This window comes from Lactuca sativa, chromosome 5, assembly GCF_002870075.4.
Source record: "Lactuca sativa cultivar Salinas chromosome 5, Lsat_Salinas_v11, whole genome shotgun sequence".
Lineage (NCBI taxonomy): Eukaryota > Viridiplantae > Streptophyta > Magnoliopsida > Asterales > Asteraceae > Lactuca > Lactuca sativa.
The window spans coordinates 127717486-127736471 of NC_056627.2; the positions used below are offsets into that span (position 1 = coordinate 127717486).

The 18986-nt window shown below is 34.4% G+C and overlaps 2 protein-coding genes across 3 annotated transcripts; both read left to right on the forward strand.

Moving 5' to 3' along the window:
* The first annotated feature begins 1729 nt into the window (after nt 1-1729).
* Nucleotides 1730-3940, forward strand: LOC111887278 (BI1-like protein). The gene is made up of 4 exons (XM_023883439.3): nt 1730-2117; nt 2755-2868; nt 2982-3139; nt 3527-3940. Exons 1-4 carry the CDS (start codon nt 1862-1864, stop codon nt 3731-3733), a joined length of 735 nt encoding a protein of 244 aa, XP_023739207.1. The 5' UTR covers nt 1730-1861; the 3' UTR covers nt 3734-3940.
* A 3068-nt stretch (nt 3941-7008) lies between these two features.
* LOC111887290 (uncharacterized) lies at nt 7009-8907 on the forward strand. Of its 2 annotated transcripts, none has more exons than XM_023883457.3 (3): nt 7009-7274; nt 7952-8071; nt 8424-8561. In XM_023883457.3, the coding sequence occupies exons 1-3, from the start codon at nt 7121-7123 to the stop codon at nt 8447-8449; spliced, it is 300 nt and encodes a 99-aa protein (XP_023739225.1). In that variant the 5' UTR covers nt 7009-7120; the 3' UTR covers nt 8450-8561. The 2 variants fall into 2 exon arrangements, with proteins under 2 accessions (XP_023739225.1, XP_023739224.1); XM_023883456.3 differs by having other exon boundaries at nt 7013-7274; nt 7952-8076; nt 8424-8907.
* The last annotated feature ends 10079 nt before the right edge of the window (nt 8908-18986 follow it).

Sequence of the window (18986 nt, forward strand, 5' to 3'; positions counted from 1 at the left end):
GGGTGCAAACCCCTGGATTAGGGTTTTTGTCCAAACAGCGGCTACTCGCCAAGTCCGGGACTCGACTCGCCAAGTCCGCAACTTAAACCCCGCACCTCATCCCGCTTCTACTTGGCGAGTCAGTCCTTCGACTCGCCGAGTCCAAGGCCAAAAATGCAAAAATAAAGGAAGATTTAATAACATAATACATAACAAGAACCATGTGCTACATTCTAAGTCCACCTGAGCTTTGTTTTTAAAAACTTGGGCTTGTGTATGATCAAACTTCTCTTCTATCATGGGTGGCTTCGTCTCCTCTACAATCTCTGGTACTCGATGGTGTTTGATTGAACTTTTTTGCCGTTGTTATGCTCACATACACCAGACGACTTTAAAATTGTTACCAGATTCCAAGTCCTCATGAACTCCATTTTTAAAAATTAGGGATTGCATCTACTCATACTTCTCTTCCTCTAAAGGTGGTTTCGTATCCACAATTTCTGTTAGAGCCTTAAGCTAGGAACCTTCATGCCAAATGTGAAGTTAGGTTTACATCGAAAGTGAGGCTAGGTTTACACTGGATTCGAAAGCGATGGTGGTGATACAGGTCATTGTGGCAAGTGGGGTTTCAAAATTGGTTTTTAGAAAAACCATCGTGTGCTTTGTTTTCAGGGAACTAATGGCCTCCGTTTAAATTTTGATCATTAAAACTTTGGATGGCTTAACTTGTAGATTAATTAGGTTTTGGTTTCATGAATTTGGGTGTAAGTTCTTTTTATCTTCATTGGTTTGAATTGATCTTCTTTGGGATTTATAATGAATCTAAAATTTGTTTCCTTAAAGGATGTGAAGGAGATGATAATGATAAACAAGCAACAACAACCTTGATGAACAAGCATGATCGGGGTGGTAATGAACAAATAGGGACGGCGGTGGCAAGATGCTCTCATGGCGATGACTGGGGAAATACAAGGGTATTGGCATGTAGAGGAAGAGCTCGATTAAGAAGAGAAGTAGAAGAAGAGCGATAAATAACCATCACATACTTGCTCCTCTTTCTCTTGAATACCTGTAACTCGAGGAAAAAAAATGGAAGAAGAGGAGACTGTTTTTTTGATATTGACTTGTAACTGTTCCTCGTCTTTATTTCTTTTAATTGACATTTGCATCTAGTGAAGGAGAAGAAGGAACATAACTAGGGGCGTGAATGATTTGAGTTTGATTGTGTGTTGTGAGTGCATGTTTGGACATCTGCGTGTTTTCTTAGTCTTGGAATAGAAAGAGATTGATGATGTGGAAGTAGGAGGTGGGGTAGGATATGATTTGGGAGGGGTTGGGTGGATGAGATTTCTTTTTTGGTATTTTTAAAATTAAAATTAAAATATTATAATTAAAAGAAATTTAAAAAAAGAATCAAAATCACATATTTGTCATTTTAGTAGGATTTAGACCAAAACTACAAAAAAATGACAACCATAAGGACTAAAATCACACCACCTTTTCAAAATTAGACCACCCATGTATTACCCATGTATTATCAAATGTTTTTAAACCAAAAACATATAATTTTGACTAACACAACACCATTTTTGTAATTTTGTCTTTTTTCTGAAGAAAACAACAAACCAATAATACTATTTTTTTTTTACAGTTTTTACTTTAAAAAGTTTATGAAATAGGTAAAAAGTAAAATATAACATTTTTAACGAAATGGATTGGATATAAATTTTTTCTACAATTACCGAAGCAACATTCCCTTCGTCACGACTCATTCACGCAAACTCCACTAGTCTTGGTCATCGTATCTCCTATCACCCATCTTTCAAAGCATATAGGGTATAGGCGGAGACTTTGAGAGTAACAGAAAATCAAGATCGCAAAAATGTTTGAATTCACAAGGATAAACACCAAAGACGATCACGAAGGGGACATCGAACAGGGAACTCTCTACCCTGGAATCAGCCATGGAGAAAACCAACTTCGTTGGGGCTTCATCCGTAAGGTTTACGGAATCCTTGCCGCCCAGATGGTTCTGACCACCGCCGTCTCTTGCCTCACTGTCCTCTATGCTCCTATCAACGATCTCCTCCGTGGAAATTCCGGACTCTTGCTATTTCTCGTTTTCTTGCCATTCATCCGTACGCATCCCTCGATCTCAAAGTTATCTATCATGTTCTTCGTTCATGATTTATGTTTCACTTATTTGATTTCACTTAATTCGTTTTGTTTTTCTATATCTTATAAGAATTCACTAGATATTATTTTCAAAACCCTATTGCTCCAGATCTAAAAACATCGCCGACTACTTTTTCCTTATTATTGATTTTTGTGTGTGGATCTCATTTCTATATCCATTATGATACTGAATTTGTTTTTTTCGTTGTTTTGAGGAGTGGTTTCAGATCTGTGCTCAAAATTGACCTATGTATAAATCGAATTCCCATTTCTTCTCTATCTTCCCTAACCAAAGATATTGTGCATTTTGGGTCGTCTAATCTGGGGTTCCCAGTGTCAACGAATTGATGATCATAATTTGCCCATTTGGACCATAAGGTTTTGATCCTTTTGAGAGCCTCTATTCATAGATGCTCATAAATTAGGTCTCCTTGAGAATTGAAATACATATCACATTCATGGTTTTGGCCAAGAACTTTGGTTAATCATTCTTTTCTTAATGGCTATAAACATTAACCAAAGATATTGAGGGTTTTATATAATTATGTAATCTTGATTTCTGTCTCCTTGAGAATTGAAATGCCTGCAATCTTTTTGCAGTTTTGTGGCCTTTGCATGTGTATCAACAAAAGCATCCACTCAACTTGGTGTTCCTTGGACTCTTTACAGTTTCCCTAAGTCTCACTGTAGGTGTGAGCTGTGCCAACACAGATGGTTCGTATTCTTTACCTTATACAAGATCTTCATCTATAATTTTCGATATTCATTTTTTAAATTTTAGGTAAGTTTGACCTGTAAATGAAATTTATCTGAAATTAATGATACAGGAAAGATTGTGCTGGAAGCTCTAGTTTTGACCTCTGCAGTGGTTTCATCTCTAACTGCCTACACTTTCTGGGCATCAAAGAAGGGCAAAGACTTCAGCTTTTTGGGTCCAATTTTGTTCACTAGTCTTGTTATTCTCCTTGTCACTAGTTTCATGCAGGTCCTCTATCTCTCTCTCTCTCTCTCTCTCTCACACACACACACAGACATGCACATGATGCCTTTTTTTTAGTGTAAAAAGTCATAAATGCCCTTTTCATCCTTATCATCCTAATGCCCTACATAGATGGCTTGTATTGGACTAGGACTTAGACTCAGATGGATGTCATTGAGACAAAATTGCAATTATTCGCTTTTGATCTCTCATTTGTGAAAAAGACGTAAATGGCCTTTTCATCCTCATCATAGATAATAGCCCTAGAAAGCTTGTCGTGTGTAAGAAATATGCACAGCCTTAAAGGCTGCAATTGTTTCACTTGACTGTATTTATTTAACTAGTGTAGATTTTGCCTGATTTATTTATGGATTTGTGATGATGCCATGCCAGGTGTTCTTTCCACTGGGGCCCACAACAAACGCGATATTTGGAGGATTTGGTGCGGTTTTGTTTTCTGGATACATAATCTATGACACTGAGAACTTAATCAAGCGATTTACATATGATGAGTACATTTGGGCATCAGTGACTCTTTATCTGGACATACTAAATCTCTTCCTGTCAATTCTACGCATGCTGAGGCAAGGAGACAATTGAATTAGATATGTGAGTCCCACAAGTGGTTTGCAGGAGCACTTGGCCATCTATCTTTTTTTTTTTTTGAAACTATAAAAGACAGTATAGTATATTCTGGTATACACTCTATCTACTACTCTGATACACTTCATATTTTCCCAGCAATTTGTAAGTAATGTGATGTCAAGCTGTATACATTTTTAATCGGATTATTGTGTGTTACTTCCATTTTGGTTTTTGTGTAAATGAGGCAAAAAATGGATGTGATTTATGTTAATGGGACGAAAATTGCATTTAGGTGGAACAAGCCAAGGTGAAAGCATATCATATCTTATTTTCTTTGAATCTATTCGAAGAGAAGAAATGAAACGTAAGAAGGAAATGAAAGTGAAAAACCGATTCAACGATTGCTAATTAAATAGAGATTGAATCAACATGTACATGACTATTAAAGAAATTGTGATTTGACATAAAACCTGGTGGGAATCCATAGAGACGTGACGGTGACATTTGTCTTGAGAGGGGTCATTCTGTTTGCAATGAATACAGAATGATGACCAATTCTTAATGAAATTCTTGTAATTTGGATTATGTGATGTACGAGTTTTGTTATTATGTGTAGTGCTATTACTTTGCAAATTAAAAGCCAATCCACTGGCAAATTTGCAGCTTGCTTTACACCGATATCTCTTTGTTGTTCTTGTATGACTAGAGAACATATGTGATTAACTAGTGGAATTACGTCCATAAGTAAGGCTGAACCGTGTACTCCCACTACATAGTGCAATGAAGCTTATATGACACTGATGGATGTGCGGTAACACCACTATGAGGTGTATTTATCTGACTTTCATAGTTTCATTATTTCAAAATAAAAATTACATAATTAAATTAAATAACGAACGTAACAATAATTAAAATACTAAATCACACGGAATCATCATCCATATTGTTGTCTGAGTGTTCGAATCCTCAGCAAGATGCATGTCTCAATCTTCATCTTTATTCTTATAGAAATCCATAGACAAATTTTCGTCGACGAGATCGATGTTAGCTAAATATGTTTCACTAAATCAATGTGTATCTTGTGATGTGTATTGTGGTCATGTACTTCTCTTATGTTTGCATTTTGCAATGTATTGTTGCGTACCAATATGTACTCCTTCGAAGGATGACAAAATTTTGTTTTCATCGTAGTGGCATATCGTTTCTCCTTCATCTTTTAAAATCATATTATGTAATATGATGCATGCGTAAATTATGTTTTGTAATCTTTTGAGGTCACATGACAGTGTCTGGAGTTTGAATATTTGTCAAGAGTCTTAAGGATACCAAATGTTCGTTCCATATCCATCCTAAATGCTTTATTGGTTCATCTTAAACTTTAATCGTTTTATCGTCGTTTGGACATGTCAACGATTTGAAAAATATAGATAACTCATGATATATCTCATCAATAAGATAGTACACACACTTGTATGACATTTCACTCGTTTGTAACGACACGTCATAGGCCTTTCCAAGATCAAGTTATTTTTTGTTGTATATTGTCTGTAAGATATGGAAAAAGTTTGGTATTTTGAAAAAAGTTTTTCAAATGTTTTTGGGAATCTAAACTTAAAGATCTCCAACCCACCCCAAATACTATTTTTTTCCTCTATTTTCTCCCATATTCTTCCCTAACCCTACCATCTTTCTTCCCTCATTTTTGAAGATGCGAATAGTATTACTCCATATATGGAGTATTACTATTCATTTATCAAAATATGGAGATGAAGCTTTAGCTGTCGGTTTTAGTTTCTCGTTTTATATATTTATATATTTCTAGTTTATTTTATGTATTAGTTTTAATTTAAATATAATATTTATTTATAATATTTTGTTATATAATAAGTTATATTAATTAATCATAAAAATAAATTTTATTTTTATTTATCGAATTCATATAAATATTTAAATACATATTAAAATAACGATCACAATAACGTATTTACGAAAGCTTATAATTAAAATGTATCTTACGAACATGATATCATATGCATGTATACTATTTATTTAAAAGTGTGTATGTCTAATATTTATATAAATGTATGTATAATATTTATTTAAAAGTATGTATTTGTAATATTTCTATAAATACATGTATAATATTTATTTATAAGTGTATTATAAATATAATCTTATTTGTTTAATATTATTGTAATGAAAAAAATATAGATTATATATTTGTTAAAACCAAATTAATAGAAGGAGTGCATTTAACAATCTATGTAAGTTGGAAGAATTGAATAAATTAGGAATATACTTTTTGGGATAAAAAAATAAAGTAAAAATGTAATAGGATTTGAATGAAATATTATTTATATTATTTTTTACTTTATTTTTGAGGAAAAAATAGAGATAGATTGGAGATGGTCTTAAGAGTTAGGTTATTACCATTATCCAATTCTATTTTATAGTTGAATTCCCATATTACTAACTAGGTCTTCCAAGCGTAAGGTACTATTTTGATATGTACTCGTTGATGAAGTCGAAGATTAGGAGTTAGCAACTTGGATATTTAAGAATGACATAACTTTTATAGTTTATTTAAACTTATATTTGAATCGGACACCATCATACTTAAAACCACGTATTTAAAATTACTTAACTCTTAGATTTTGTATTTATCGAATGAATGTTTGAGACAAAATTCTGCGACTTATTTTAAAAATATTTTAAATGTTCTAAATAAATTAATATTTCTATTAGCATGTAAAGCAGGTGTTTCGCTATGACCTTTGTATTATTAATATTTGATACTGGTTTAGATATTGAGTTGGTTCAATGAAGTATACGATAAATGTATCAAACATAATGTTTCAAAGTAAACAACGAATCGCTACGACATGGAAATAAAATATAAAAAAAAAAAATCAAGATAACTTTCATGGTTGAGTCGACAAATATTTTAAATATATATAATGTTAGTATATATCATATAGGTGCAACACAATCATATATCTCAATATATTTTGGAGTAAAACAACAAGCTCTACAATGTTTCAATGAGCTTATTGATTTTTTTTTGTTTAATTCTCTTAAATATAAGATTTATTAATTATTAGAAAACTCAAATTTTCATATGCCTAAGTTATTTTATAACTTATAATTTAGCTTTTCGGCTAATTCCCAAACATAGCCTAATTAGACAATCGGTACAAAAAATTAATTGGCTTGACCAACATTTGTGTAGTTGAATGATAGATACATGTGTTCGTTCTAAAAAAAAAAATTATAGATACATGTAAGCATCACGATTGAAGGCATCAACAACACCATTACGTGGACTTCTAAATTCCGCGTATGTAAGCGACAAATACATGTACAGCATCACGGCATCAACAACACCGCCGCAAATAGAAAATAATGGGTCAGGCATTTCGTCGAGCATCTGGAAGGATCCGTACGCCTGCACCTCCATCTTCATCGTCTCAGCTGAATAAGCCACTTGATCGTAGCCAACCGGTGGCTCCTGTAAACAATAATCTTCCCAGCGGTGGTAATGTTGACCCTATATCTGGTAAGTGAATTTTTAAGTTAAATTCTTACTTGATCTCAATTGGAGTCAACATTCGCTTGGACATTGAGTGATTCTGAAAGTTTGTGCCTCAAATTTTACCAACGAATATTCAACATCGCCGATACTATATAAAGCATTGTGAATGCGCCTGTTATACATTTACAATATTCATTATAGAGAAGTAGCAAATCGTGTTAGGGTAGCGCAGGGTTGAGATTTTTATCACTTTGGTTAGGGTTCTTCGTTCGTAAACTTGAACTAGAAGGTTCTTAATGATTAAGCTTTTGGGGAAGATATAGTACTTAAAAGGGGATTGTTAAGCAGATAAATCACGGCAAATAAACTTAATTTCGGGTATCATAGTGTCATAATTTTTTCCCTTCTGTCTTTTTTCTGGGTTTTCGTAGGTGTGGTTTTCTTAGCTTCATAATTATCATTCTTTGTTTGTAAGGCTGTAATTTTAGATACAAGTTGACTAATGGCAGTGAAATACCTTGTCAAATCCAGAGTTGATGTGATTTTGTTTTTTAATTTGCATCTTTAGAACTTTGTTATGGATGATTAAGCATACAAATTTCAGGAAGTTAACATATTACATGAGAATTCTATTATGTTTGAAGCTTATAGACATTGTTTATGTAATTGATACTGTTTCCTGATGCGTATTATGTCATTAGATGTTCCACCAAGAAACAGTGCTGATGATGTAATTGAAGAACGTGACTCTCAATATGATGCCATGCTTAACAAGATGGTTGGCCGAATTCAAACAAAACCTGGAGGGAAACTGGAGACAGGTGAGGTGAGTTGACAAAACTTGTTGGATATATTGCTGTAGATCACTAGATCTCCTCTCAACTCATGCTTTTTCTTGGAATGTATTGTACATCATCATAATATTGCTTTTAGGATTGAAAAATGAAAACTTTCATTGCCTTCAACTTACACTACTAAGAGAAACTTAAAACACATCTAATGATGCATAAGATTCACATGAAATAGTTGATGGAGGAATAAGATCTGTTTGCCTTATGCCAAAATATCATCCATACTTGATGCAAAAAGTCAAGGGAATAAGACTTTCCCATTAAGTCCAGTTTCCTCATTTATCTTAAAGAAAAAAAAACCTTGAAAATACTATGTATGCAGGCATATGTGGTGGACAAGTACAATAGACCAATGCCAAAGCTAAGAAACACAACTCCAGAATCGGGCAGATATGAACACAAACCAGCTGCCCCGGGTACCCTAAATGTAGGCCAGCTTCGCCACATCATCCTTTTATATCAAGGAAAAGCCGAAGACCATAATGGGCCTATGGATGTCAACCAAATAGCAAAAAGATACCGTTTAGATGTTTCTCAAGTTCAACGGGCTGTTCAGTTTCTTTCACTTCCACCAGAATTTCTGAATAAACCAAAACGGGATCCAAGGTAACCTTCTTTTTTTTTTTCTAGAAGATTGACGGATTATTATAGCATTGTACTTTCATGGGCGGATACATATATTAAATAAAAACTCAGAGAAACTTGGATTTTTGTTGTGGTTCTAATCGTTATGTAATGTTTTTGTTTGTTTTTTATTGGGATTTATGGTTCCATATACAAAATACAAAAACCTGTTTGGTTGATAATTTATTGTTTTATTATATTTTAAAGGCAAATTGTGGGAAATAGCAATGTATTTTACTTTTGCTATTAATATGGGTAATGTACTTGTTTTCAAAGGCAAAGTGTGTTTCCATTATGGGTAAAGAAATGTAACTACATTGATACTATATGGGGAAAAAATGTATTTTAACAACGTAGGCAAAAGGAGTAACTTGTGTCGCTTTTTTTTTTTACTATAAACTGCCCTGGTTTGAAAGTGGGTCGGATTGTAACCTTTTGAAATGGAATATGACTTGTTTTAAGTAGTTTTGGATTGGTTTTAGTGTGGACATTAAATGATCTATACGCCTTTAACCCAATACCCAATACCCTTTTTAATAGAAGTTAATGACCATTTTGATATTTTTAACTTTTTAAATAATATTATTTTGGGGAGTGTCAGGACAACCATCCGTTCGATTCGGATATAATCAAGTTGAATACCTAACTTACTATAAAGAAGTCTATTAAAAGATGTTGTCCACAGTGATAAGTGATATATAAAAGGAATAATGATTTAAAAGAGTAATATTTTTTTCAATTTGTATATATTTGGTTACTAATGTTTTTTTCATCTATATTTACCCCTTCAAGTTGTTAAACTGCACATATTCAATCCTTACGATCGGCTAATCAATCTTTATGATCGACTACTACAGGTAAACCAGAAAAAATTGACTTAACAATATAATATATTTTTCACTTTGTATACATTTATTTTTTAATATCTTTGTTGTTTTTGTACACATTCAGTATTTATGACCAATTTCTTTAAGTTTTTCTCACGGCATCCTACATGGGACAATAATTAATAAGGTGTTCGGGGTTGTTGATGTTTATGGCCACCGCAACCTCGGTTGCTTAGGTCTTATGGTTTGACTTAGGTATTGTGTTCTAAACATCATAGGTTCTTCATATGATCTCAGATTTTAACGATCTTTATATCCGCACATTTGTATTTGAGCCTACTACAACTTTCTTTAGATTACTTCCGTTAAAAAAATAATTTATTTTTACTTACCATCTTTATATCAATGTGTTCTTTATAAATGTATGTATGAACATTTTTTTTATAAAATCGTAAGTAAAAATGTATTACTTTTTAACGAGATTAATCTATAAGTGAAAATTGTAGTAGACTCAAATACGATGGCGTAAATATAAAGATCGTTAATGTAACACCCATCTAACCTGGTATTTCCATTATTATCTAAAGTATAAAAAATTGTTACAAAAGTGGTCCTTACGTCGTGCGTACTTTGGGCCTACACATGGTGTAATTCATTAAAAGGAACGTAGGTCTTCATGAGTATGTTAGGCGTACTCAATGGGTATACAAGGCGTACTTGTCAGTTGTGCAAACCCTAAATCTGGGGTTTTGAGCCCTATTTAAGCAACTTAACCCTCACCAATCCCTTCCACCTTCAGCCTCCATCCTCCTAAACGAGCCTTTGCAAACCCTAATCTCCATTTGAGAGTTTTTGAGTTTTTTTAGTGTTTTGTGTTCATCCTTGAAGAAAAGAGTCCATTGGAGAGTATTTGAGGAGCATTAAGCTTTGTGACTTTGGAACTTTGATCTCATTAGCAACCTTCAAAAGGTAGAAAGTTATGAACTTGATGAATACTTCATCGGATCTTGCTAGTTCTTGAGTTTTGTGCATTTTGGTCCCATAATCTTGTTGTATATGAGTATGGCCTACACTAGACCAAATGGGTTGTCCTTTCAAATGTTTTGGAGCGTTTGTGGTCATAAAAATGTGATCTTGATCCTTTCCTTTCACCCATCCATGAGTTATGGGGTTTAAGAGCTTGTAATAAGTTAGGGTTTTGGTTTTAAGCTCCTTCTAGCCATGCAAGATCATAAAGTTGGAAACTTTATGATTTAGGAAGGCATTTGGGATTAGATTTGAGTCCTAGTTGTAAGGTCTTAAGGAGATAAGTGCTTAATAGGAAGGTTTGCTTCTGGCCTGAGTACGTTGGACGTACCTAGTGGGTATGGATAAGCCGGTTTCCTAAGATAAGTCATAATCCCTTAACTTCCTCCCAAAGGCATCCAAGACATTAAGGAAATCCTAGAGCCTTTCTAGAATCCCCCCCCCCCCCCCCCCCCCCTTTAGGGAGGTTCTAGAATTGCTCGTGTTCAACTTTTGAACATTTTCACCTTTTGTTCTTCCACTTTTAATTATTTCAATTAGTCCCAAAATTAGTTATAATTAATTTCTGATTAATTTATAATTAAACAATGCTATTTCTAATCAATAATATATGAATAAATAATTTTGATTTCTAAGTATTTTATTAATCATATAATAAATTAATAAATTAGTTTCTCTCTCTAAAAGTCATTTTATTCAATTATTAGGTTTGAGGTCAACCCAAAAGGACTTTGCTAATAATTCAAGTATATACTAATTCAGCTATTGGCTTAGACACCTAATCTAACAGTCTCCCAATTTGATAAGTCTATAACTATAATTTCCAATATATTTTCTAAATTATACAGCAAAAAGTGCTTCCATAGCAACCACCAAACTCTGAACTGACCAGATGTTAGCCCTAAGATAAGTGATCAAATATTCTTCCATTCTTCAAGATATCGTATAAACATGATACATGGATTAGAATCAATCTCATTGTCCAAGTTTTGTTTCCCGATTTATGATTTCTGATGATGACATACGACTTCAGATTGAACACACCAATTGAGTACTGGCTAGTCCCATCACCATACGTCAATGTCAAATCACCAAGGGGCCCAAAGATATCGCTTTTCGCGTTAAGGCAAAAGAAACGAATAAACTTTGACTTATATGCTTGTATCTTTTAATCATCAAATCATACATGATATTGCGTTTTATAACATCATGTTACTGATGCGTTTTCACAATACCAATGCACAACCGACTTGTAAATTACAACTCATATATCTTCATTTTAAGAATATAAGATATTATCGTCTCAGAATTACTCGTGATATAATCCATGAAGTAATTCTCTAAGTATGAGTTTATCCAATACTTAAATCTCCATTTCTAAGTACTCATAAATGTTGTAGCAATACAATTACTATGTCTAATTCCCTTAGACAATCTACAATCCAATTCATGATAGTCTTAATTCACTACTTACTTCCCAAAGCATGAGTGACTGTGGAATTTGAATAATTATATTATTCGGGAAGTAAAACATACAAAATGAAACACAAGAATAAATAACTGACAAAGGTAGTAATCAAACTCATAAATAATCTATATTATTTAATCACCAAAATCAATTACATTTATTTTGTTACAAGTTTCAAACTAATCATCTAACTACTAAAACTAATGTTATCTCTCAAACTAATCATTCTAGCATGTTGACTATGCTTAATCTTACTTAGTGCCTTTGTGAGAGGATCTGCAGGATTATCTTCTGACGAAACTCTTTTCACTATGAGATGACCTTCTTCAACTCTATGTATGATATAATGGTACTTTTTGTCGATATGACTTGATTTTCCATGGTCTCTCAGTTCTTTAGTCAAAGAAACCACACCTCCATTATCGCAAAAAAGTTCCATTGACTCCTGAATGGTCGGAACTACTCTGAGATCGTCGATAAAGTTATTCAGCAAAGCTGCTTCCTTTGATGCTTCACTTGCCGCTATGTACTCTGATTCACAAGTAGAATCAGTCACCGTATCTTGCTTGGAACTTTTCTAAGTAACTGCTCCACCATTTAATGTGAACACTTAACCAGATTGAGAACGAAAGTTGTCTCTATCTGTTTGAAAGGTGGCGTCACTATACCCTGTCACTCTCAACGTATCACTGCCACAAAGAACTAGAATCATGTCCTTTGTCCTTCTTAAATACTTGATGATGTTCTTAACTGCTGTCCAATGAGATATGCCAGGATTTCCCGGATAGCGATTGACCATGCTCAAACCAAAGGATACATCATTGTGAGTACATATCATAACATACATGATCAATCCTAGAGCTGAAGCATAAGGGACTCAATTCATATCATCTCTCTCTTCATCCGTACTTGGGCTTTGAGTCTTACTCAATTTGGCATTGCTCTGAATAGGTAGCTCTCCTTTCTTGGAGTTTTCCATACTAAACCGTTTTAGTACTTTGTCCAAGTATGTACTTTGACTAAGTCCAATTATTCTTTCTTTCTATCTCTCAAAATTCTTATCCCAAGAATATAGGTTTCCTCTCTTAGATCTTTCATAATGAAACACTTTCCAAGCTAAGATTTTACTTCTTGCAAGGTTGGAATGTCGTTTCCTATAAGTAGTATGTCATAAACATACAATGCTAGAGAAGTTATTATACTCCCATTAGCTTTGACATGTACACAAGACTCATCTTCACTCCTAGAGAAACCAAATTCTTTGACTTTCTCATGGAAGCAAAAATTCCAGGTGTGAGATGCTTGTTTCAATCCATAAATGGATTTTTCAAGCTTACACACTCTATTGGGAAACTTTGCATCATCAAAACCCTCTTGATGACTCATGTAAACATTTTTAGCCAACTTCTCATTAAGGAAAGCGGTTTTAACATCCATCTGTCATATTTCACAGTCATGAAAGGCAGCTATGGAGAACATTATCCTAATAGATTTTATCTTAGCCACTAGTGAGAAGGTCTCATCATAGTCAGTCCCTAGGGTTTGAGTAAAGCCCTTTGCAACCAATCATGCCTTGAATGTATGCACATTTCCATCCATGTCGGTCTTCTTCTTAAAGATCCATTTACAACCAACTATCATTTGACCATGTTCTTGATCAACCAAATTCCATAATTGGTTTTCATACATGTACTTGATCTCGTTGTCCATTGCCTCTTTCCACTTGGCAGCCTCAGGGCCTGCCATCGCTTCCTTGTAGTTAGGTGGCTCATCCAAATTTACCAGTGTTTCATCACTGATAAACATATCACCATCTGATGTTATACGGAAATCATATAACGTTGGTGGCATGCTAACTCTACTAGAACATTTAAGAGGTAACGAACTATCAATAGGTTCAACAGAAGTTTCATCCTCTAGTTGACCGCTAGTATCATCTAAGGTTCCTTCATTGATTGGCTCTTAAATCTCTTCAAGATCAATTATACTCCCACTGTCCTCTTTGCATATGAGCTCTCTCTCTTTTGAAAGACTCATCTTCATGCAACAAGGACCACATTCAAACATTCTCACTAGGCTTGTAGAACAAATATCCAAAAGACTTTTGTGGATAGCCAATGAAAATACACCTATCACTTCTAGCTTCTATCTTTTCGTGAGTCTCTTGTCTAACCGAAGCTTCACAACCCTAGACTTTGATATGTGCTAACGAGGGAACTTTCCCTTTCCATATCTCGTGAGGTGTTTTGTCAACCTTCTTAGTAGTGACAAGATTGAGGATATGGGTGGTTGTCTCTAAAGCATACCCCCAGAAAGATATGGGAAGAGTGGATCGAATCATCATGGAATGAACCATGTCCAACAAGGTTTGATTGTGTCTCTCAGCCACACCATTAAGTTGTGGTGTCCTACGAAGATTCAGTTGTGAAACTATTCCACATTCATTGAGGTAGTCGTGGAACTGGATACTAAGATACTCTCCTCCTCTATCAGATCAGAGCATTTTTATCTTCCTGCCTAACAGATTCTCGAATTCATGTTTAAACTCTTTGAACTTTTCAAAGGTTTCTGATTTATGTTTGATCAACTAGATGTAACCATAACTATAATCATCCGTAAATGTTACATAAAATCAATTAGCACCCTTGTGGTAGATCTGAAGGGTCCACACATATTTGTGTGTATGAGGTCCAATAAACTTTCACCTCTTTCACAAGATACAATAAAAGGTGATTTTGTCATCTTGCCCAAAAGACAAGATTCACATTTATCATTTGGCCTTAGGTCAAATAATTCCAAGACTTCATCCTTTTGGAGTTGGGAGACATATTTCTTGTTAATGTGCCCAAGACGACAATGCCACAAGTATGCCTTATCTAAACCATTAGACAAATCAATGTGAAATACACTATTGCCTAAGTTATCAACACAAATCACAGTTTCGTACACACCATTACAAGGTAAAGCTTCAAATATAAAAACACCATTTTTATAAACTAAAATTGAACCATTCAAATCATTAAACGAGTAAAGAAAACCTTGTCTGAACAATATGAAATGAAGTAATGTTTCTCGTATTTTTGACGAATAGCAACAATCTATCAAATCTAAACTAACATCACTACTACGCATAAGATGATAAGTCCCAATCTTGGTAAAAAAAAAGATCGCCTATTTCCCATGATCAGATTCATCCTCCCATGATCCACCTCTTCACTTTCTTTTAGTCCCTACAAATTAGAACAAAATGTGAAAACCACATCCTTATCAAGGACCCAATAACGAGAGATTATGAGTTATTAGTTTGAATAGTGTATATACCTGCTAACGATGGCTTCACCTTGCCATCTTTGATGTCTTGCAAGTACTTGGGGCAGCCCCTCTTCCAGTGACCCTTATCATTGAAATAGTAACAAGTGGCCTCTTTGGGGTCACTAACAGCTGGAATGTCTGATTTGGGTCTCGCATTTGGGCCATTTCTAGATGACCTAACAGGAGCCTTATTCTTCCAGGTAGTTTTAGGAGCAGCCTTCCTCTTCTTCCCATTTTCTTTGCGCAATGGCGAGAACGAGAGCATTAGTGGAAGGGGTTGGATTCTTTCCTTTCATTCCCGACTCAGTAGTCTGTAGCAAGTTATGGAGTTGGGCCGATGTGGTTCCTGTGTTGTTCAAATAATAGGCCAATATAAACTGATCATAACAACTAGGCAAGAAGTTCAAGACCATGTCAATGGGCAACTCTTTGTCAAACTGCACATTGAGCCTAACAAGGCGTTCCAAGTACCTTTGCATTCTCTGCACGTGGTTTCACACAGACTCTCCCTCTTTCATTTTGCAAGCCATGAGAGCTTTGACCACTTTATATTTCTCTTGACGAGCTCTCTTGTGGTACTTTTCCACAAGGTTATTGTATATCTCAAATGGCCAATAATCCTCATACAACCTTTTCAATTCAGGAGTCATGGTAGCGACCATGATGCAAGCAACTTTTGTTGCATCATCATAGTGTTTCTTGTAAGAGGCTAGTTGTTCAGGAGTAGCGGTGGCTTTGTTGATCTCAACAAGTTCATTTTCAAGGACATACTCCTTGACCTCAAATCGTAAAGTCATCTTAATGTTGTGCATCCAATCGTTGTAGTTGGTGCTATCAAATGTCACCTTGGACACGATAGAGAGTAGTGAGAAACCCAAGTTTTGGGTAAATGATGAAGGAATATAAGCATCACTAGGAGTAGACATCTACAAAGAAAAAGAATAGTTTTAGTTAAATGATACTAACCCTTAATATTTTAACCTATAATAAAAGGCTAGAATCCAAAATAATAATTCATAACTGAGAAGGGGATGTCGTAATCTTATCGCAAGTTTATAAAGGTAGCTAAAGCAATTTACCAATTTCGAACTATGAAATTCCTAGATCCTTTGAGATTAATCGAATCTATCAATGACATGTTTAATCTCAAATCTTTGAGATCCAAAATAACAATTCATACAAATATGTTTGGCACTCTCGATGTCATTTATCATCTCATATTAATATGTCAGCTAACCATGCGTGCTCCATTATTAATCAATGATAATATTTTGAGATGCCTATTATTACACTTTATAGTCACTATTAGTGTGCCGGTTAACCACACGCGCTCCACTAACTACTATAAAGTATAATGTGATATTTAATCGATTAACATACTTTTCACATTTTTTCCTAAAGTAACTCAAAGTGGGATTTTTATGAAAATAGTTTTTATTAATGAGATTATGTCCTATCTAACTCGTTCGTCTAATGACCCTCCACCATACAAGAGAGCGGTGGGTAAGAATGGATACCTAATGGCAATCATTTTATAGGCCGCTTTCTTAAACTTCCCTTATAGTATGGCTTCGTGAATGAGGCCTACTATTGATTTGACTGACTTTGTCTTATACATATAGTATATATTAAACTTTTTAATTATATATATAGTATAAGGTGTATTTTAAAACTATTCTAAAATACTAGGTTTAATTTAAATTTCCGAAATTAAAATAATTTAAAATAAACCAATTATGTTTTTAATCTTTATCTTTTAATTAATCAAATAATTAAATGTAATTAAAACATAAGGATAATTCACAAATTCAAGATAAGGATATCTAATTACAAAGATAACTATTCAGTTTTATAAAGTTAAAACACATTATATAAAGTAATTATCCTAATCAATTTATGAATTAAGCAAACACAATTTTCGTTGATCAGAGGGTTCACCACGTCGTGGCGGAAGAACACCACGATTTGGTTTTGCAACAGAATGACGATTTTGTCTTTCCCCCGATTTGGGTTTTGTTCAAGTTCAAGCAATGTACATTCAATTGTTAGAAAACCATACACTCTGACACCACTGATGAGTTTTTCATGCAATAACACGGATAAATCCTTATACACTTAAGGGTACATGCAACCTATTAGATATAGTCATAACTCTATTGAAGTAATATTCTATTGAACAACAAAAACTCTATAACCCTAGGTAATTTTGAAATTCATAAAAGAAAACATACATCTCGGTTGTTGTAGTAAACAATCAAACAAAATCCTTTATGTAGTCACTTGGAAGTAGCACCATAAATCTCGTGCCTCTGATGGTTCACGCCCAACCCTAGCAACAAAGAGGCTTAAGAGAGAGGAAAGAGGAGATGGAAATTTCGGCTATGCCTAGGAAAAAGATATATGACCAAAATTTAGAACCCCGTGGAGGGTTTATATAGGTGATCAAAGGAGCTATGGATAAGGTAGTTTCGTAAGATAAGCCTTAATCCCTTAACTTCCTCCCTACGACATCCAAGGCTCCCTTAATGCCCAAGGAAACCCTAGAGCCCTTCTAGAATTCGTCCCCCCTCCTAGGGAGATTCTAGAATTACTCAATGTTGAACTTTTGAATATTGTACTCCAATTAATCCCAAAATTAATTCTAATTAATTTATGATTAATTTATAATTAAACAATACTATTTCTAACCAATATATTATTCACATAATATATTAATAAATTATTTATTTTGATTTCTAATTAATTTATTAATCACATAATAAGTTAATAAATAAATTTCTCTTTCTAAAAGTCAACATATTCAATTACTAGGTTTGAGGGAAACTCAAAAGAACTTTGCTAATAATTCATGTATATACTAATTCAGTTATTGGCTTGGACACCTAATCCAATAGCTGGCTCATCCAAATTTGCCACTGTACCATCACTGATAAACGTGTCACCATCTGATGTTATATGGAGACCATAGAACTTTGGTGGCATGCTAATTCTACTAGATCGTCAAAGAGGTAACGAATTGTCTTTGGGTTCAACAGGAGTCTCATCTTCTAGTTGAGCGCCAATATCTTCTAAGGTTCCTTCATTGGTTGACTCTTGAATCTCTTCAAGGTCAATGGTACTCCCACTGTCCTCTTTGCATATGAGCTCTCTCTCACAAAAGACTCCCCTTCTTGCTACAAAGACCACGTTCTCACTAGGTCTATAAAACAAATATCCAAAAGACTTATGTAGGTATCCAATGAAAATACATCTCTCACTTATAGGTTCTAGCTTGTCATGAGTCCATCTTCTAACAAAAGCTTCACAACCCCATACCTTGGTATGTGCTAACGGGGGAACTTTCCATGTCCACATCTTGTGAGGTGTTTTGGCAACCTTCTTGGTAGGGACAAGATTGAGGATATGCGTAGTTGTCTCTAACGCATACCTCTAAAAAGAAATGGGAAGAGAATCTTGACTCATCATGGAACGAACCATGTCTATCAAGGTCTGAATACTACCCTCAACGACACCATTAAGTTGTGACGTCCTAGGAGGATTCAATTGTGAAACAACTCCACATTCCTTGAGATAGTCGTGGAACTCGATACTAAGATACTCTCTACCTTTGTCAGATTGGTGCATCTTT

Bases quoted from the DNA above. Each gene is read 5' to 3' on its own strand.
- LOC111887278 (XM_023883439.3), top strand. From the start codon at position 1,862: ATGTTTGAATTCACAAGGATAAACACCAAAGACGATCACGAAGGGGAC. The intron at 2,869-2,981 runs GTTCGTATTCTT...TTAATGATACAG, and splicing joins GAGCTGTGCCAACACAGATG to GAAAGATTGTGCTGGAAGCT. The intron at 3,140-3,526 runs GTCCTCTATCTC...ATGCCATGCCAG, and splicing joins TTGTCACTAGTTTCATGCAG to GTGTTCTTTCCACTGGGGCC.
- LOC111887290 (XM_023883456.3), top strand. From the start codon at position 7,121: ATGGGTCAGGCATTTCGTCGAGCATCTGGAAGGATCCGTACGCCTGCA. The intron at 7,275-7,951 runs GTAAGTGAATTT...TTATGTCATTAG, and splicing joins TAATGTTGACCCTATATCTG to ATGTTCCACCAAGAAACAGT. The intron at 8,077-8,423 runs GTGAGTTGACAA...CTATGTATGCAG, and splicing joins GGAAACTGGAGACAGGTGAG to GCATATGTGGTGGACAAGTA.